General features: G+C 33.6%; 1 protein-coding gene across 1 annotated transcript; it reads left to right on the top strand.

The window, feature by feature from the left end:
* The first annotated feature begins 11,351 nt into the window (after nucleotides 1–11,351).
* On the top strand, nucleotides 11,352–20,907 carry LOC133294832 (LRR receptor-like serine/threonine-protein kinase ERECTA). The gene is made up of 27 exons (XM_061493588.1): nucleotides 11,352–11,427; nucleotides 12,070–12,208; nucleotides 12,317–12,388; nucleotides 12,490–12,561; nucleotides 12,653–12,724; nucleotides 12,812–12,883; nucleotides 12,977–13,048; nucleotides 13,180–13,251; nucleotides 13,343–13,414; nucleotides 13,500–13,568; nucleotides 13,675–13,746; nucleotides 13,869–13,940; nucleotides 14,063–14,134; nucleotides 14,467–14,538; nucleotides 14,613–14,684; nucleotides 14,770–14,841; nucleotides 15,043–15,114; nucleotides 15,193–15,264; nucleotides 15,340–15,411; nucleotides 15,504–15,575; nucleotides 15,914–15,982; nucleotides 16,082–16,153; nucleotides 16,259–16,332; nucleotides 18,146–18,274; nucleotides 18,630–18,977; nucleotides 19,428–19,798; nucleotides 20,346–20,907. Exons 1-27 carry the CDS (start codon nucleotides 11,352–11,354, stop codon nucleotides 20,721–20,723), a joined length of 2,949 nt encoding a protein of 982 aa, XP_061349572.1. The 3' UTR covers nucleotides 20,724–20,907.
* The last annotated feature ends 1,251 nt before the right edge of the window (nucleotides 20,908–22,158 follow it).

Genomic DNA, 22,158 nt, shown 5'->3' with positions numbered 1-22,158 from the left:
ACTAACCTGGCAGGATTGGGGCCCATCTTAGGAATGGGCCTTTGATTGGGCCTGAGTGTGAAGTTGGGCCTAAGAGCAGTCCTAACCGTTGGCGATACACCTCCCAAGAGTGATTGTGCGAAATATCTGTTAAATAATTTATAACTGAAATTCTTATTTGCCATTAAATACCATGCTTTTTTAAAGCAAAGTATACATCAGTGTACCTAAAAAACAAAAAAGTATATATCTTAAAAATGATTTTAATAAAACCAGTGAAGGTTGGTGTTAGCCGTTTTCAGAAACATTAATTGGGAGCTGCAGTGTATTCGGTTTAGATATTTATATACAAACCACCTTAAAATGGAGAGAAAAAAAACAAATTCCAATGCAGAATCGACTTCGCAATACGAGATTACAAATAGGGAAAATTTTCTTTTTTTAATTTTTTTCTTCTTTCTATTCAATGAAAATATTTTTGATATTATAAATATACCAAATACTCAATACATCTGTTATCAAATATGAAGAAAAAAAATTGATTGTTATTTTTAATTTTTTTTTTCTTTTAAAAAATGGAGCATCTACGTCCTAAGCACCGAAAATGTGCTCTTACTCATCGCTAATTGGGATTGAGTAATGTGTACGTACCTTGGAAATTCAATTGTCCAATTTTTTTTTTGAGTTACCCAACCCTAATTATCTCTTTGAGGCGAGTTGGCTCCCTTCGGAGCCCCACGAGCTTCGACTCTTTGAGCCGGCTATGAGACTAATCCGGAGTGCGGGGGTCGGTGATGGCTAAAGGTTCAGCCCCCTCCCAAGAATGCATTCAGCAGGAATCAAACACATGTTCACCCCCACTAACTCAGCGCCAAATTACCAACTGAGCTGCACCCATTGGGTTGAATTGTCCAACTTTTACTGTCTATGACAAATGCGATAATAATGTCAACTGAGTAATATGAATCCCACCGTGTTCGAACATAATCAAGTCAGATAAAAAAATTAATCAGTAAAGAATTAAAAAAATAAATATGGTCATTCATTCAAATAACAATAATAACAACGTATTATGATATTGTATTTGAAAATATTTTATTTACAACACAAATAAAGATATAGTTCAAGAGAAATAAGTAATTCACTTAAATTTTATTTTTTTTAAAAGAATTATAAATTTTAGTCATGTTTATTTTATAAAAACATTGTTATTTAGAAGAATGATACTTTTATATATATATATATTCTATTGATTAAATTTATATAATAAAACTTTAAATTTTCATAATATAATTACTATATTTACCCTATTTCTCGATTAAATTATTTAAATATTTTTTTATGATACGCGTCGGAGTAATATGTTAAGAACACAATTACTTTTACAAAAATTTTATACAAAAAATGCAATAATGAAGAAATTAGGTTAATCTAAAATAAAACGTCCATATATAAAATAGACAAACCAAAATGTAAATGAGTTATATTTATCTCATGTTACATAAGAGAAGACAGTTTTTTATACACACAAAAGAGAGGTGGATCTCACCTTTATTTTTTTTTCTCCTCTTACCTACGGGTTCCATTTATAATTTTATTTCCGTACAACATAAAAAAACTATTTCACAATGTAAATAATATATAACTTGAATCATGCATATAATTGTAGCCTCTCCCACCCTTTTTATGCATGGTTATGTTACAGAGTGGGATATATTATTCTTTTCGGATCCGTATCCACACAGGAAAAGCGATATATTACAATTTAAAAATACATTTGCAGCTTCGATGATTCAGATTTCAGAGTGAGAATTATGGGACCCAAAAAACCTTAAATATACACATTTAATGGGCACGTGACTGGGAACAACTGTTGTTGAGAGGGCGTCCTGTCAAAACGCTTTGCATGTGAGTGTTGGGCCACATCCACAGTGCTCTAATTTTCTTTTTCTTTTTCCTTTAATTTTTTTTGGCTGACAAGCATCCTAAGAGTGTGTTTGGTACAGGAAAAATTTTTTGGTGACCGGAAATCATGATTAATGGGAATTCAGTAGAAATTGAGTTTACTTGGAATCTTACGAAAGATGTGTTTGGTTCGCCAAAATATTACCGGGAATATTGGGTAAAAATTATTGATTCCATATTTGGTTTATAACGAAATATGACTTGGAATATGGGGTTATTTTACAAAAATAACCCCAAACTATTTTTACTTTTGTAATTGATAGATTGAGTCTAGATTTTTATGTGTATTGGAGTATTTTTGTCTCAAAATTTATTGTTGTGTTTTCCCTTTACTTGGTATTCTGATTGGTATTCCGAATTACCATATTATTTTTGGTAATCTGAATAGTGACTTTTCTTTATAAATCAAATTACCGGTAATCCTTGGATATCCGGGAATCGTAATTTATTCTTTCTACCAAACGTGGTAATTACATTTACCAAAGAAAGATTACCGGTAATCCTCTCCAAAAACTTGAACCAAACACCCCTAGAGGGATATACAACACTGGGAAATTAGTCAAATGATTAATAAGAAACAGACGAGATCTAAGTAAAATATTATAAGACTAATCTCTTATATCAATTTTTTTGCATGTATATTAATAATAATAACTTCTTCGTTTCATACAAAATCATATAGTATTAAATACCTACCTTACACTTCCATCTATCGATATTCATAGGTGGTTGTGTGCAATGTCTTTGTTTTTGTATTTATACTATAATATGAAAAATATATATATCATAATTCTTTTGTCCTAATTTTTTTAATGACTTAGTATTATTGTTATCTCCTTAATAAATAAATAGTCCTTACAACTTTAACTTATTCAATAATTACCATTAATTTTTGAAAATTTATAATTAAATACTATCATTTTTTTTCTCCGACAACAACATTACCCTTCTAATATATTTTTTTTTATCTCAAAATAACTAAATTTCTCTCATTGATGCACGTGTAAATTTTGGCATTTATAAAGTAACAAAACCTAATAATTATTTATAAACGTGACTTAAACGATAATTAGTATATTTAAGTTAAGATAACGATTAACAAGTTTTTTAGTCAGAAATACAAATCTGCGTAAAATATCTTAAATGATAATTAATGTCACCCTAAAGATGATAAAAATACCTCATAAGAAAAAAAGAACCTAAACATTAATTGCCCGTGGTGTTCCCTACCCTATTAAAGGTATATAGGGTTTAATTCCCGATTTCCCATCCCATCCTTTTGACCAAATATCTCAGCTAGTATAAGTCAGTTTTATGTAACATTACCTTTTTTAAGATGACTATGTTTTGTAGGGTTTCAAGTAGCAGATCTAAAACTCATTTAACTCGATCCTTTTTTCCTATTTTTCAAATTTATCAATTTTTTTAATGTTAATGGCTCTTTGACAGAAATGGTGGTTGTAATTTTATTTTATTTACAACCACATGTATCCTTGCATGATAGATAATTTTATTCAAGACGGATTCGGGATCAAAACTTTAAATATTTTTCAAAAATAATATTGGAGAGGTGATGATTGTAATTCAATTCAAATTCTTATAATTAGGATTCAAGTTCCATTAGTAGTGAAGCCACATTATCTCCGGTCAAGGCCTTCGCCCCGATTTTAAAAAATAGGTTTTGTATTTATCATTTAACATGAAACAACAAATTTTTTTACACACATAACATTTTGTGGGTCTCACGTTTTTTGAAAAAAAAAATTACAGCACGCAAAACGAATCTCTAGAACATTACACAATCATTTTTCTTACAACATAACTCTTATAAAACTTTTCAAAAATTAGTCATGTTTTTTTAATAAAATTTAGGAGGTATATTAGATTGAGATTTCAAATGATTTTAATGGATTGAAAAAAAGTCACGTGGTATTCGATTAGGATTTTAAAAGATTATTTTAGAATCCGTTCAAATCCGTTGGTATTCAATCAGGATTTTAAACAATGGAATCACAATCTCGTGGTATTCAAAATCCGACGATTTTAATAGGTTATTTTATGAATGTATTGTTACGAAATAAGATGTTTTCTTTCTTCTTGGCACAAAAATGTGTTTTTTGCATTAAAAACAACATAAAACAGTGAAAAAATAACAGGGGAACTTTCGTATTATTTTTGTTTTATATCAATGAAACAATATCAACTTAAAGAAAGATTAAAACTTTCATAATATGAACCCTATATTTCGTAACAATACATTCATGAACGAAATTCCTTCACTATAAGAAACGATTCCAAACAATTTTTGTGTCAATATATAACTAAAAACTTGTTTCTCAAAAGCCCCAAAGCAATTTAAGGTTTCAATGTATCGATTGAAAAAAATTTGAGAAACTTTTTAAACTTTCATGTAATTAAACCCAAAATTTCAGATTAAAAATTTTCTTAATATTCAATGAAAATATGCATATGATATATGGTTAGAAAATTTCAAAAACTCCAAGATTTTCAAGATCAATTGCAAAAAATTTCAAACGAAATTTTATCATGAACTTTAGGTTCTATATGCAAATTTAGAATTATTTTTATAATTATAAAAAGTTGGGTCTTATAATCATATATACATAACTTTATCACAACTTTAATATTTTACTCAACTAAACAATTTTTTTTATATTTTCCTACCAAATTCACTTTTTAACTATTTTTATATTAATTACATTTTCTTAATATTCAAAAAAATTCTCCTCAACCAAACGCTCCCCTTCTCATGTGTTGTGTTTCGAGATGAGACTTCTCTTTTAAACATGAGAGCGAAGATGACGAGAGCTGCTCACCTAGCCATGTCTATGCTGCTCTACTAACGGGAACCAGTGTAAAAATATGGGAAAATTTTTGTAATGAACTTCTACGGGTCATCATGAGATATTGGTCTTAAAAAGGCCAGCCAGAATAACCTTAATCTTGTATCCGTAATAAAATATTATTAAGTAAAAGAAATTAAATCTTTCATAATAAGAGGAGATTTGATAAATAAAACTGAAAGTGTGAAAGAAAGAGTGAGAGAGAAAGATAATACAGGACCATTTTTGCGCTTGGTTCTGGTGTTCAATTAAGGAGGCATGACGTGGAACCACGTAGGGTGGGGAGCTAGAAGGGCTAATGATAGAGAGATTTGTTCCTAAATAAGGAGCATGACTTAATATGGGGAACAGTACACAGATTAAGAAAGGGTCTTAAATGTTAGATATCATATAATAGTATAAAAAGTTTCAGTAACTAAACTAACCTAAGGTAAACGACAGTGGGCCATAAAAGTGATAGGGAATTAAAGAGACGTTGTCGTGTTGTTTGGATAGCGAAATTTGGTAAACTCGTTGGATAACAATATTAAAAGAAGGAGAATAATGATATGGTCTTAAACAGAAACTTACATGCAGACGTGAAAACGACCTTTCGTTTGACAGCAACGTTAACGGCGTCAAAGGAGCCTGTGTAGGGTGTGGTGTTCAGGCTTTTTGATAATAGGTAGTAGGGGCCACAACCAGGAATCATAATCGTAGAGACGAGACAAATGACCTTCCCGAGGTGAATATATAAAAGAGAGAGAAAATTAGATAAGTAACTTTTTATTTTTATTTTATTTGTATGGAAGTTAATCAGAGTACCCTAGCTAAGGATGAATTCGATATCTTTTGAGTTTTATGTTTATCATGTAACATGATATGACATCACTTTCCTACTCACACATTAAAGAGGTGGGGTTCACATATTTTTCTTTCTCTTTCATCATTCCACTTTCTCTCTTCATTTTTTTGTGTGTGTTGGAAACAACACTTAAATCATGTAACATAACACTAATAAAACCCTTTCCTTTTATTAAAAAAAAAATTAACCTATTTTTTTAAAAAAATATAGTAAAAGAGAGAGTACCGATAATGCACCAAATCTTTTCTCATAGTGGGCTCTACACCGAATATGAGATGTGAGATGCGAGAACCTTTCTCTTTCTCTCTCTAAATTGAAACCAGAAACCAGAAACCACAACCAAATTACAAACATGGTCAATATTTTTTTCAGACTTCAATGTCACTATTCAGATAATTACTTGATGGGGCCTGCAGTGAATTTTGTTCCCTTTATTCTAACTTTCCCCTTTGCTCTGTTTACTCTATTGGGTGTTATTAATTTATTTTGACTTTAATTTTTATATTTTTTAAAATTAAAATAATTAATTAATTCCTTGTAGTTGATCAAATTATTTTTGTTTGCTTTAGTTGATGTTGATAGGCTTTTTGACCCTTTTGCCCCTAATTAATTAATTAATAACCAATTTGTCCCTGATCAAGAACTATCCACCAACCTGCCCCCTTTTAGTCGACTACCTTGCTGTTTTAGTCGAGCAAATGGTCAATCTTCAGAAAGTGGACTACCGCAAATTTAGTTGACTAAAAAATCATCTTAATCGACTACATTTTTGGGATATTTAGTCGACTAAGTAACGATATTTAGTCGACTAAATATCGACGGATTTGTTTTTTAAAAACCCCCCATTCGGCAGAGGGGGAGTAGGATGACCTAATCGACTAAGGAGGCGGCCCAAACCCCAAATCCGCAGGAGCAGCTGAAGAACGCCCCAAACCCTTCCCTTAGGCGTGTGGATTGCCCCCAAATTTGGTCCAAATCGTGAAATCTGAAGGATAGGTAAGGTTTCTTAACTTGCATTGTGTTTTAGGTTTAGGAAGTTTTTGTATTTGTTTGTTGTCCGAATTTGTGAACTCTAATCAAAGCGTTTGTTGTAGGTTTTGTAACCATCTCCATCTTGTGAAGTTGCAATCAAAAGAGTTCCTTTGTATTTACCGTACAAATGCGTGCCATCAATTTGGATTATGGGTTTACAATATTTGAAGGCCTCAATGTACTGGTGAAAGGTCCAAAATACTCGGTGAAAGACAGCCTTATCCGTATACACTCGACGTTCATCAACACATTGGTCCGTATCAATCTTGAACACAGAACTCACATTAACCTGCGTCATGTATGTCAGACAACCAGGCAAGAATGCATACGATTTATCCCAGTCGCCAAATAACTTGACAATGGCTTTCATTTTAGCCTTCCAAGCTTTCCTGTAAGATATGTTGTATCCATACAAACGTTGTACCCTCTCTTGAATAAGAACTGGCTTCAATGATGGATCTTCTTTTAACATACCTATATAAAAAAAAACACCGGCCAACAGTCAGAATACAAACTGATTAACGTAAACATACCTTAGGAAGTTAGATATATCGAATAATACATACTGATAATGGTTGCACATATCACATCAGAATCCAACTGTCTATGATCCCGGGTAAGACCTTGGTTTAGGCAGGTGTGTTCTTTAACCCATTTACTAACCACCCAAGTATTTCCATTCTTCGGCAACAATGCCCTCACATACCAGGGACATCCATCATTATGGTGTCGACACTTCATCACAAATCTATGGTCATCACTTTTTGCCACAACGGCAGTACGGTGAGCCTTCATACAATATAATTTGACTGCATGTTGCATTTCAGATTTGCTACGAAACTCCTGATACAAATATAAAGGATCCCCTAATTGCCAGCCACCGTGATCATCATCGTCACCATACAATATCTCTGTCTCATCATTAGGGTGGGCCCAATTAATGAAGGTATAATGTGAGCTTTCATTCCAAAATGGCTCGACCTCAGAACCTACGGATGCATTATAATGCCACCGTCAATACCATTCATAACAAAAAAAATAATTGCTAAATTAAATCTTTAAAAAACAAATCTTACCACTGCTAACAGGGTCAACACGAAGTGGTCTCATAACCTGCGAACCCGGGGATGGTGAGCTTGTGTCAGCGTCGAAATCACCTTCTACGTCAGTACCTGACGTGTCACCTAGCGGAATAACACTCTCAGGTTCACCGTCCTCATCGCTGTCCATATCGGCATCCTGTTCATCCTCATCTATTTCCCGCAGTGTTATCTGACTTATGACATGTGCAGGTGCAGATAAATCGACTACTCTTTCTTCATGACCAAAATACGGTTCACTTCTTGTATGCATGGGTGCAGATGAAGATTGACCACAATCTAATTCAACATATATCTCAATAAAATTTTGAAATTTTCGGTCAACAATTGCATCTATGACACATTCGACATCTTCATCATCACATATATCGTTACCAATGTAGTAAATAGCATCCTTACCAACTGTTGTCTCTACCCTGGCAATCATCCGTTGAACGCATTGGCTGCCTTGCAGACCCAATTTTTGCTGAATTCTCTCCTTTAACTCATTGTATGTAGTGCCCCGTTTGATTTTCAACATTTTCGTTTTTCCTTCAAATTGAACACCATTGGGGCCTTCATAATGTTTTCCATCATAGTAGATCATTGTCACATACATGTTTGGACTTGTGCTCATCTTCCTCGCGAAATTGGGACTTGGGTTCTGAAATTGGGGGTTTGGGTTCGGATTTTGGGGTTTGGAATTGGGCAATGACAATGATTTCACAATATTAGGTCTGTAGAGATGGGGGGATGAAATACAATCGGATTGAGAGGATTACACATGAACAAAGGGAGCTATTTAGGTTTACACAACAACAACAATCGAAATGAGACCGAAAACATGGAAAATATAGGGTTTCAGTCGACATTTAGTCGACTCAATATCGTTACTTAGTCGACTAAATATCCCAAAAATGTAGTCGATTAAGATGATTTTTTAGTCGACTAAATTTGCGGTAGTCCACTTTCTGAAGATTGACCATTTACTCGACTAAAACAGCAAGGTAGTCGACTAAAAGGGGACAGGTTGGTGGATAGTTCTTGATCAGGGGCAAATTGGTTATTAATTAATTAATGAGGGGCAGAAGGGTCAAAAAGCCGATGTTGATAGCTTGCAAATATTAAGAGACTACATAACTAGTTTCTAGCTAATATTTACAAAAATTAATTTGTGCTACACATATAAAGTTAGTTTTCATAGTTTGAAATTTTAAATATACATCTTAGTTTAGCAGGGCACTTTTTATTTTTATTTTTATAATCTTACTGTTGACAAAACCAAGTAGGTAAATAAAAGAATATCATTTTCATATATGTTTAGTTTCAATTAATTTTGAAAATATTAACTTTATATAAAAATTTATTATAAACTACTTTAAATAAAAGTATATATATCCAAATACACATTATATATTTATCTTCTCTTTAATTTTTTATTTTATTTTATTTTTAAATTTTGTTCTCTTATGTATCTTTATTTTTTTATTTATTTATTGCAACTTTTTAATATCTGTTACTTATATATATATTTTTAATTTTATTTTGATCCCATTTTTTTTTTAATTTTTCGTATTTTACATTTGAATTCATCTCTCGCTACTCCAATTAGGGATAAAAATATTTTTGGTTTACCAAAAATAAAAATATTTTTGATATTTAGTATTAGGAGAATTTGAACTTTAACGTAGCATTATAAAGAGATCATTATATAATATAATAAAATAATTTAATATTTAAATTAAAAATTATCAAAGGCATTTATTTAATAATTGACTTTGAGATACTTGTGTGTTAAGTTGAAATAAAACCCAAACGGCTTAACTAATATAAATTAGGGATATATTTTTCTTATGTTGTAGGAAAAGAATTACCTCATGTTGTAGAAATAAAAGTATAAGTGGGACCCACATGTAAGAGGAGAGAGAAAAAAAAAGTGGTGGGACCCAACCCTTTTTGTGTGTAGGAGAGATGTTTATCTCATGTAAAATGAGATAAACATAACCCTAAATTAAGTTAAAAAAGAGAGATAAGATTCTTTTATTTCTAAAGAGTTTTGTTGAAAATATGTAATTTTAGATGGATGTTTTATGTGTGTTTTTTTATATTTTATATAAACAAGAGAGATTTAATAGCATAAATTAATTCACATTTTAATACATTTTTGTTATACTATTTTTTTTAATACACATATGTTTATAAAAAAGTAATAATAAATTAAAGCAAAACACGTGTTCAATAAAATATACGAAATAGTTGAATAATTTATTCTTGAAATTAATATATTTATATTTATTTTAAAATTAATTACAAAATAAATAACAAAAACAATTAGCTTTTATATTAAAATTGCAAAAAACAATACTACTTAGAGAATTTGTATGATCGATAATAGAGATTATATTTAATAATTAAATGAGGTTGTATCACTAGATTCACTACCAAACAAAAGCGATAAATAAATGAGGCGAGAAGAGAGAGAGAGAGGGCAAAGTGGCAAAGAGATAAATAGAAAAATATTCAAATTATAAGAAAAGGAGTAAAATATCATAAATATAAATCCAAAGCCCAAAAAATTAGCAATAAAGAGTGTATGAGAAAGAGAAAGACGTCCCTGTCATCTTAAATGGATTGCCTATCTTACTGAAAAATGACATCATTTTTCCAAACTTTTTTTTTAAAATTAACTTGTTCAGTAAAAATAATAAAAAATATATCACTATTATTTTAAAATGATACCATATTAAAATGTAAAATTTTCTACTTTATTAATTTTTAAAAAAATCACACAGTAAAAATATTGTGTAAATAAATATATCACTATCCTTATTTACATGACCGTTTCCCCATAAACTCTCGTAGCAAAAACCACACAGATAGTGACCCCTGAGAATCAAAAGTTAAAACCAATGGCACAGCATAGCATAGCATAGGTACAGTGTCATTTACTATGGCTGAATGGCATAGCACATAGCATAACAGTTTAAGGAGAGAGAGAAAACAAATGTAAAAAAGAGAAAGTTAAGGGGTATATAGAGAGAGAGAGAGAGAGAGAGAGAGAGAAGAAGAGAGGTGGTGCAGAGTTGCAGGTTCGTAGCAGAAATGGTGGCAGATAGTTTTAACTTTATGTGTGAAATAATTTTCCTCTATCTCTCATCTCATTTGTATTTGTATTTGTATTTTTATTTTTTTCTCTCCCTTTTCTTTCTACATCTTACACTTGCACTAGGGAGTGATGTTTGTGCCAGAACGATGTGATTGAACAGCTAAAGCTATGAGCTTGTTCTGTTACATACCGTCAAAAAAAATATCCGAACATGGAAACCCAACTTCTCTAAAATAATCACATAAAAAGCTATATGATATGGAGAATACGCAGAAGAATACTTCAAAAGCTAACTCACCTTACCCTTTTATCTCTTGAACCATTTGAATGGTGCTCAGTGCCACTGCTATTAAAGCATAGCAGAATCTTTTCTTCTTCTTCTTTTGCTGGTTCCCTTGTGCATGAATAAGAGCTTTGTTTGGTGGTTGTTGAGTGCTTTGATGCTTTAGCTGGTGTGAAGTTAAAGTGTTGCAGTTGCAGCTATGGCATTTCGATTTGGGTTCCTTCTTCTTGCTTTGCTCATTTGTTTGAATGCCAATTCCGTGGATTCAGATGATGGTGAGTTTCGTTTACTGTTTCAAGGTTTTTTTTTTTTGGTTGTTGTGTTTGGAGTGGATTTCCTAACAAATACTTTATGGGGAGGGAGAAGGAGAACACAAGAATGTTGAAAGTTGAAACTTTGGCTTTTATGGTACTTGTGATTGCCATTGTTAGGGAGTCAAGTTCTTCACAATTTTTTCTCTCTTCTTTCCTTTTTTTGGTGAAGGGTATTGGACAAAAGACGTAAAGCTGAAATTTTTAACTTTTTTCTTTCTTTCTTGCTTTCTCGGCAACCAAACAGAGTACTTCATCCGCTGTTTTCAGTTGGTCCAATTTTTTCTTTCTTAAAGTCAGCGCCTTTTTCCCGCGAATGCTGATTTTGACTTGGTTGAATTTTGGATCTTGTTATTTTTTCTTTTTTAATGCGAGTGCCAATTCCCACGTTGTTAGAATGAATTATGTGGCTTCTACTACTAATGCTTGTTTTCTGCATGAGTTTACATAGTGGAATTTTTTCTTTTTTGTATATGGTTTTGCATGATATAAAACATGGTACCCGGAATATGAATATATGAATATGATATGGAAACCTTGGTTTCCTTTGACTTCACGGTTCTTTCTATGTTATGTGTGGCTAATGTTTGAATATTTCAAATGTAGGAGCAACATTGTTAGAGATTAAGAAGTCATTCAGGGATGTGGATAACGTTCTATATGATTGGACAGACTCACCATCATCAGATTATTGTGCCTGGAGAGGCATCTCATGTGATAATGTAACCTTCAATGTTGTTGCACTGTGAGTTGCCGTGTCCTTGGACATCGTATATAAGCTTCTTTGCTAGGTTCTTTGTCAATGAAAAAATCAAATTTCATTTTATCTTGCTATTTTTTTTTTTATTTGCAGCAATCTTTCAGGGTTAAATCTTGATGGTGAAATTTCGCCTGCAATCGGGAGCCTTAACAGCTTGGTCTCTATGTACTTACTCCTCTACTTCACACATTGTTCTTTTCATTCATGTTTGCAGTGGATGTAGTTTTGCTTATCCTTCTTGCTACATGTTGTCTTGTTTGATACAGTGACCTAAAAGAAAACAGACTATCAGGGCAGATACCCGATGAGATTGGTGACTGTTCTTCTTTGAAAAGCCTGTATGTTTCACATCCAGAAGAACTTAATTCAATTTATAATTAAACCACTTAGTGACTTACTTCGAACTTGAATATTTTACTGTGCTTTCAGGGACTTGTCATTTAATGAAATACGGGGTGATATACCATTTTCAATTTCCAAGTTGAAACAACTGGAAAATCTGTGAGTATTTCTCTGTAATTGAAAATTTTGTCTTACCAATCCGCGGTTGAGGTTATGACTGGTTTTTCTTTATAAATTGCATCTCAGGATTTTGAAAAATAATCAGTTAATTGGACCAATACCTTCAACTTTGTCTCAGATTCCCAACTTGAAGATTCTGTAAGTCATTTTTGTGTTTCTCATTCCCCTCCTCTTATTACTAATTATAAGTTGTAAGACTAACATTTTCAACTCCTGGAAAATATGTTCTAGAGACCTGGCACAAAATGAGCTTAATGGTGAAATCCCAAGGCTTATATACTGGAATGAAGTTTTGCAGTATCTGTGAGTCTAAGCTATATGCAAATAAAATCATCATTTCTTTGAAGTATTAATTAACATTTGTATCACACCCCATGATGTAATCTTACTGTTAATTTTGTTGGTTTTTTTCTCTTTTACTTTGCATATAATAGGGGCTTGCGTGGGAACAAATTGGTTGGTTCACTATCGCCAGACATGTGCCAGTTAACTGGATTGTGGTATTTGTAAGTTACTTCATCACTCTTTTTTATTCCATGCCTTGAAAATGTCCATTTCCTATGAGATTCTGATTATTTTCTTCCTACTATTTTGTAGTGATGTGAGAAACAATAGCCTAACAGGAAGTATTCCTGAAAACATAGGCAACTGTACTGCCTTCCAGGTCTTGTATGTAATCCAACTATATGACAGACTTTGCCTTCCCTTGTCTTATTTTCCTCTTACCTTTTTTAACGTCTTCTATTGATGCCAGGGATTTATCTTACAACCAGTTAACCGGAGAGATACCATTCAACATTGGATTTCTGCAAGTAGCGACCTTGTACGTGTTGCGTAATCCTTTTTTAAGTTATTTTTTTATCGAGTAGTTTTTGGTTTTCCACTTCCCTTCCTTGGAAATTCATGATATATTTGTTTGAATTTGGTAGGTCATTGCAAGGCAATAAACTCTCTGGAAATATTCCATCAGTGATCGGTCTCATGCAAGCACTTGCTGTCTTGTAAGCATTTTAGATAGTAGTTTCTGAAACGTACTTTATGAAATTTGGTCATTGACTTGATGTTTTTTCACTTCTTTACTGGTGTTCTTATACTTTTTTTTTTCTCCAAATTTTTAATCCAGAGACTTGAGTTGTAACATGTTAAGTGGACCAATCCCTCCTATCCTGGGAAATTTGACTTACACAGAAAAATTGTAAGTATAAGTAGTTTTAAAGTTGTATCCATTAACTGTGTCCTAGGTTGGGCATATCAACAACTTCTAGAAAAATTCTAGACTTATTATATTTTGGTCTCAATTTCTGAAATGTTTGTTAGGTACTTGCATGGAAACAAGCTGACTGGTTTCATTCCCCCAGAGCTTGGAAATATGACAAAGCTTCACTACTTGTAAGATGCTCACGCTCCTCTCGAATAGTTAATTATCATTTCATTCTGAATTCAGAACTTCTATGTGGAACCTTGTCAATTACGAATGTGAAATTATGTTTAGTTTAGTTTTGATTTGAGCAAAGAAATATTTGCTAGAGGCATTTCTTGGAGGTTTATACTTCTCTCATCTCTTCTATATAATTCATCATCTTGTCTGTAAATCATTTCTTACAGTGAATTAGGGTTCACAAATATCAGCCTGGTGTTTCTGTAGAAATTGTTTGTTCACCAGTCTTAACCAGGTAAAATTTGGTTTAATGTATTAGCCTCTAATGTTTAACCTTTTGCAGGGAACTAAATAATAACCATTTAAGTGGACATATCCCGCCAGATCTTGGAAAACTTACTGATCTGTTCGACTTGTAAGTGCTGTTACTTCGAAGTATCAATTTTGTTTGTTTTTAGTTTCATGAGTAGTCACTCATCATTCTTGCAGAAATGTTGCTAACAACAACCTTGAGGGGTCAATTCCTGGCAACATTAGCTCGTGTAAAAATCTTAACAGCCTGTAAGCAATAAACTTGTACTTATACTTAGTTACAAGGTTTTTGTAATATATTAAGTTGACGGATTTTTCTATTCTGTTGTATTAGCAATGTGCATGGGAACAAGTTGACTGGAACAATTCCCCCTGCTTTGCAGAGCTTGGAGAGTATGACTTATTTGTAAGTCTCACCTTAATTTTCTTGGACCTTTGTTTGAAAAAACCTGCAACTCTTTTGTATTCATGTATAAGCGTATACATACATGCACATCTGGATTGCTATCATGCTTGGCCAATTCTTTTCCTGCGTCAAGCTTTTAGCTATTACTCTTTTGCTTCATTGGTTCTTATTGCTTCATTACATTGTTGTGACCATCCTTAGGAATCTTTCTTCCAACAATCTTCAAGGTTCCATTCCAATTGAACTGTCACGGATTGGTAATTTGGATACATTGTAAGTATACAATAATTTAACATATCTCCTTATGCCAAAATCTCTCTGACTTTATACTAATAGATGATTTCCTCCCAGGGATATTTCAAACAATAATATAGTTGGCTCCATTCCTTCTTCCCTCGGTGACTTGGAACATCTTCTGAAGCTGTAAGTTATCTGCCTAGTTAATTTTTAGAATCTGAACTGTTTCTTCTTACTGATTGCTAGTATTCATTTTGTTAGGAATCTGAGCAGAAATAATTTAACAGGATTTATTCCAGCAGAATTTGGTAATCTTAGGAGTGTTATGGACATGTAAGTCCACTATATTTTTTGAAGAAAACATTTTTTCTTTGGTTTCTATTGTTTTTGCTTTCCTAATTATTCTACATGCTTCTATGTTGTAGAGATCTTTCAAATAATCAACTCTCTGGCTTGATTCCTGAAGAACTTAGTCAGCTTCAGAACATTATATCCTTGTAAGTTTCTTCTGTATCTTTTTTCAATATTTGTTCTATATTCTGTGATTAGTTGCCTTGGATGCTGGAAATAAATGACTGTGGTGGGATTTACTTTCCACTTTGGGGGTTCTATTGATTTGTTCAAATTAAACATGCCTAATAATCAGTAGTGTTCATCAAACTAATACGGACTTGCGTTTTATTCAATAGGAATTGAATGGCCTCAGAATTAACCATTTGGTCTCTTAGCTTGTTTTTCACATGTAAATATGGTGGATGATCTTAGACTTTGGTAATTTTACTAATCATTATCGTTGTTGATATTTCTATTTTTCTTGGTTTAAAATGATATATAGGAGGCTCGAAAACAACAAATTAACCGGGGATGTGACGTCACTTGTAATTTGCCTTAGTCTTTCTCTGCTGTAAGTTGAGCCTTCATTTTTGAACAATTTGGCATGATATTACTAACGCAACATGTTACTTTAACCTAATAAGTTGAATATCTACCACAAATTTTGTAGTAACGTGTCCTATAACAAACTAGTTGGTGTTATTCCCACAAGCAACAACTTTACCAGGTTCCCCCCTGACAGGTATGGATCTTTGTCTTTTTTTCCTTTTTATGTTCCCTAACAATTTAGTCTAGTTGGTCAACAGCATGTTATTTTGGATTGATTGATACAACCTTTTATTTGCAGTTTCGTTGGAAACCCTGGTCTTTGTGGTAATTGGTTGAATTTGCCCTGCCATGGTTCTCGCCCTGTAGAGCGAGGTAAGCTGAACTTTCTAGCAGGAATGTCCTATTACCCCCTTCCTTCTATGCTTTGGCCGTACTGTGAGCACTGAGCACCCTGAAATCTCTTCCTTTTCCTGAAAAGTTATTCCCTTGTTCTACTTCAATACTATACTATGCCTGGTAGAACATATGAAGTTTATAGGGATCGTTATTATTTTGAGATGGGGTACATATAATTGATTGTGGCTTTTTTTTGTTATTAATATTCATAATCATTTTCTTCTTTTTGCCCTTGGCGAGAAATTGTGCTGAAATGTGCTTTCTTTTTCCACACATGTTGATAAGGTTTGGACCAAATCACTTCTCAACATGAAGTTAATTATTATTAAATCACGTTGAAAAGTTAGTTTTTCCAACCTAATATATGGTAGGTGCACAAAGCATAGTAGCGTATTACATGACATAATTTCTCATTAGAAAAAAATTATTTAGTTATTCAATCATATCAAATAACTTATTAAAAATTCCATATCTTATCCATTATTCCAACATACATTCTACTGAAAACTAATTCTCCACAAATTACCTAAATATGCTTGACTTTTATATTTTAAAACAAATTACTTGTATGATTAACAAATAGGAATGGGATTCAGTACATGAGAGATAACTAGCACTTTGCCAGTTTCTCATCATCATTGACTCATTGTTGCTTATATCATTGCAAAATGATTGGAATGGATGTCATACATAGAAGCTATGTTCTTCTCAATGTTATTAAACTTGGATTTGACCGGAGTATTGGGTCATTGGTTGAACCGTTTAAATATATGCAAATCTATATTTTATATTCAGAATTCCACAAACATACTCAAATCCGTTTGATTAAACCCGGCTTAGACCAGTCGGGTCAAACCGAAAAATGGTGATATAGCCAACCCGATGAGAACTGGTTCGGCTTGACCGGTTTTTTTAAAACACCGATGACCCGATTGGTTTTGTTTAAATCAATGGGACATGCATATGGTTTTTAAAAAAATAATAAGTCAAACTAGTTCATTTTGAAAGCATATCAACAGAATGAAAAAATAGTAAAAAAAATTTATTAGCACCGACACTCTAAATCCATAAGTTGCAATACCAAAACAAAACCCAAAACACGATGAAATTGGATTGGAAGCATAGGAGAGGAGGGATAATTTCCTACACTAAACTCGAAGAAGTTGGATTGAAAGCATAGAAGACAAGGAGGGATAATTTTCTTTGCCAACATCACTGTTGGCAAAGGAAAGGATCTGTCTACATCAGCATTAAGTACTATTTCAACTTATTGGGGGTGATACAATTTGGATCCAAAAGATGATTAGTATTATGAAACCGCTTGTAATTTATGTCATCATGCAATGGATCCAAAAAGAAAGATAGTACACATGCACGATGATATAAATTTCTGGCGCTTTTGTTATATTAATTTTTTTTGGATCCAAATTGTATTACCTCCAATGGTTTGACAGGTATCACCACAATTCTTTGCAAATTAGAAATCAATTGGTTAGAAGAAAGAAAGAAATCAATTGGTTAGAGAAGTTGAAATGGTACCTAGCAATGATTTTGGCAAATCCTCTCCATTGGTTGTTAGCAAGGAAAAATGTTGGCAAAGCATGTCCTCCCTCCTTGTCTCCTATGGTTTCAATCCAACTTAATCTTGTTTTGTTTTTCGTTTTGGTGTTGCAACTTAGGGATTTTGATCGTTGGTGTTGATATTTTTTTTGTCTATTTATTCATTCAGTTGACTGGTCCGAGCCGGGATATCTAACACTGGTGCTAATATATGTTATTGATCTTGCAGTTACATTATCTAAGGTGGCTATCCTGGGAATTACTCTAGGTGCACTTGTAATTATTCTTATGATATTGCTGGCAGCTTGCCGACCACACAATCCATCTCCTTTTCCTGATGGATCACTCGACAAACCAGGTACTTATCTTTGTTGCATCCGGACAATTTAAGCTGTAGCTTTAGACACCCAGAATCGCAAATTAGTAGATAATCAAACCCTCATCATAGCTCTGAATTTATTTTATCTAGCATAGGTCCTAAGAGCAAGTTGGAGTTTTTTAGATTTTAATTAATTGTCTTCAGTGGATGTGGCTTTCATCCAGTATGATAGAAATTGATTTGATTGTGTAATGGTGTGCTTTAAAGTTGATATGGCTGTTTATCAATTTTTAGGATTTTGTAATGTTAAATATGGTTAGAAAGTATTTTATAATTTTGCCTCTCGAAACTGAAGTTGACAAGCTACTGACTGCTTGAGCTTGGAAATTGACAGTTAATTTCTCACCTCCAAAACTAGTGATTCTTCATATGAATATGGCACTTCATGTGTATGAGGATATCATGAGGATAACTGAAAACCTGCACGAGAAGTATATAATTGGATATGGTGCATCAAGTACAGTTTATAAATGTGTTCTTAAGAATTGCAAGCCAGTGGCTATCAAGAGGCTCTATTCTCACCATCCAGATTGCTTGAAAGAATTTGAGACTGAACTTGCGACAGTTGGAAGCATTAAGCACCGGAATCTGGTCAGTCTTCAAGGCTACTCTTTGTCCCCATATGGCCACCTTTTGTTTTACGACTACATGGAAAATGGCAGTCTATGGGATCTTCTTCATGGTAGGTTCAAGCAATTTTTTTGACTTCTGCTTATGTGCATGTAATGCTGTATTTGGAAATATTTTTTATAATCTCCTCTTTAATATGGTGGATTATTATGTGATGTGAAGTTCTTCTAAGATGCATGACTGACTCATGTAACGAAGTTTCTAGTTTCATGTATGCCTTTTGCTTGGGGTTCTTGAGTGCTTTCTGCCGTATTCATGTGGTCGGTTGCATATAGACCTTGTAAATAATGTGATGAAGAAATATTGTTAGAAGAATCAATTAATCCATTATGGTTGTCCAGCAAGTTAGGAGGGAGGTAGTATATGATACAATCCTACATGGTTATGTGAAGTGGGCATTTGCGTGCCACTCGCTGCATTGGATAACAACTATTCAGATAAGATTTAGAAGCCAGACAATGATTTTATTGTGCATGACTTTGTTATATACCATTTTTTTCAGGACCTACCAAAAAGAAAAAGCTTGACTGGGATCTGCGTCTAAAAATAGCACTTGGAGCAGCCCAAGGGCTTGCTTATCTACACCATGATTGCAGTCCACGTATCATCCACAGGGATGTGAAATCTTGTAATATTTTATTAGATGCAGACTTTGAGCCCCATCTCATTGATTTTGGGATTGCCAAAAGTCTCTGCCCCTCGAAGTCTCATACTTCTACTTACATATTGGGCACAATTGGCTATATAGACCCTGAGTATGCTAGAACTACCCGGCTCACTGAGAAGTCTGATGTGTATAGCTATGGTATTGTTTTACTTGAGTTGCTAACTGGGAAGAAAGCTGTTGACAATGAATCCAACCTCCATCACCTGGTGAGTTTGCTACACATTTTGAAACATTTGCTGTGTCCTATTGCCTTGCTCCACAAATATCTTGAGCATTGAGCTAGGGTGTTTTTGTGGATGTATTTTTATGGATAACATTGGTCTTGCATGGACTAGGTGTGTGATTTTGCTCTATCCTTAGTATGTGGAATGTGGATAATTTGTGTGTTAGAGAATAATATAAACCATTAAAAGGGCCCTCACCTGAAAGCTTAAGCTTTTGGTTTGAATTTGTTTTTTTACATGGTATCAGAGCCTCGGTGTACGGGGTTCAATCCTCATCGCTTCCAATTTTCTTTCTAGTGGAATTTCTTTCTTCGCACAGGTAAGTGGGCCTGTGCATTGTCTATCTTTCAAGCCCAGTGGGCTCTCGTGTAAGGGGACGTGTTGAGATATATAAAACCATTAATGTAGCCTCACCCAGTAGCTTAAGTTTTTGGGTTGAATTGGTTCTTTACACTGTGTATGCGCTAGAATGTTTAGAATGTTTGATACGTGAGTTAATTTTCAGTCAAGTGACTCTTATTTTGTGTAGATTTTGTCCAAGACTGCAAACAATGCTGTAATGGAAACCGTTGATCCTGATATTACTGCCACATGCAAGGACCTGGGAGCAGTAAAAAAGGTTTATCAACTTGCTCTATTATGCACAAAGAGGCAGCCATGTGATAGGCCCACAATGCATGAAGTGACACGTGTGCTGGGAAGTCTTGTGTCATCAATCACCCCACCAAAACAACCAGCTCCACTGCCACCACCTGCATCACACCAACCAGCTGCTAAAGTGCCATGCTACATGGATGAATATGCAAATCTCAAGACACCACACTTGGTTAACTATCCATCCATGAGCACCTCTGATGCTCAGCTCTTCCTCAAGTTTGGAGAGGTAATCTCCCAGAACAGTGAGTGAGGATTTTGAAAGAATCAAATTAAGAATCATGTATATTCAAAGAGAGAGAGAAAAAAAAGGTGAATGAGGCAGGGGGAAAGTGGGTGGATAAGTTAATGAAAATGTGTATAAAAAATTTGTAGTATCAGTTTGTGTTGTTTGGAACAGGAAAGATATGTATCACCTTACTACAATTTGAAAGGTGCAGTAAGCCAATTCTTGTACTTAATTGTTTGGTAGAGCACAAGATTGCAGTAATAAAGGGTCTGGGGGCCCACTGGGCCCACTGGGCAGGGTGGGGTAAGTAGCTCTTAAAATGTTGGAGGAAGCAGTGCATAATATGATGACAGCAATAATGCACTGCTTCTTAGCTGGCCCTGATCAGTCATCTGTCTGAATGCTGGCAATATTCAGCGGATTGTCCATTGCCTCTTTTACAACTACCTCATACCATTTACTAAGGTTTTGTTTGGAGTTTGGATGGGATGGGAAGGTAAGGGATCCAATGGGGAGGAAGAAGAAGAATAAAGGGTATTTTTTTCTTTTATTTTGGGAGCTAAATATATGATAAGGGAGAAAAAATAAAGTGTTAATGAGATATTTTTATATTTTTTTAAAGAATAATAATATTATTATATTTTGTAAATAAAATTAAATATCAACATCAACAACACCTTTATTCCAAATTAATTGGGGTCGGTGGTAGATGAACCCACATGAAAGATACAAAACGGTTGAAAAAAAGTAAAAAAAAATAAAAAAGTAAAATAAAATAAAATAAATAAATAAATAAATAAATAAAAATACACAAATAAAATAATAAAATAAAATGAAATAAAAATATATGTATATATAAATAAATAAAAGTAAAAAAGAAAGGGACTAGAAGAAGTGGGGGAAATGAAGGGGAAAAGGACTAAAAAAGGACCATCTGGAACATAGGAATAACAGCGGGTCTAACCCTCCACCATACTTATAGCTTTTCTCCATTCCTTTCTAAGACATACTGTCCGCCAATCTATATCCCACTCCATTAAATCTTGTTTTACTACTTTCCCCCAAGTAAGCTTCGGCCTACCTCTGCCTCTTTTTGTGTTTAGCTCTTGGTAACAAACTTCTGTTCTTACAGGAGCATCCATGGGTCTTCTCATCACGTGCCCAAACCACCTCAATCTATGTTCTCTCATCTTCTCGGCTACCGGTACTACTCCGACCTTTCGTCGAATATCTTCATTTCTTATCTTATCCATCCTTGTGTACCCACACATCCACCTTAACATCCTCATCTCTGCTACTCCCATCTTATGCTCATGTTGCCTATGTGCTGGCCAGCATTCCGCTCCATATAGCATTGCCGGTCGTACTGCCGTTTTATAGAATTTTCCTTTTAACTTCAGGGGAATTTTGCGGTCACACAAAAATGCAGATGCACTACGCCATTTCATCCACCCTGCTC

Source organism: Gastrolobium bilobum, unplaced genomic scaffold, assembly GCF_033153095.1.
Source record: "Gastrolobium bilobum isolate Gb01-03AN ecotype WA unplaced genomic scaffold, APGP_CSIRO_Gbil_v1 utg74291, whole genome shotgun sequence".
Taxonomy (NCBI): Eukaryota; Viridiplantae; Streptophyta; class Magnoliopsida; order Fabales; family Fabaceae; genus Gastrolobium; species Gastrolobium bilobum.
The sequence above is the reverse complement of the archived record's forward strand: the minus strand, read 5'-3'. Positions and strand labels throughout refer to the sequence as shown.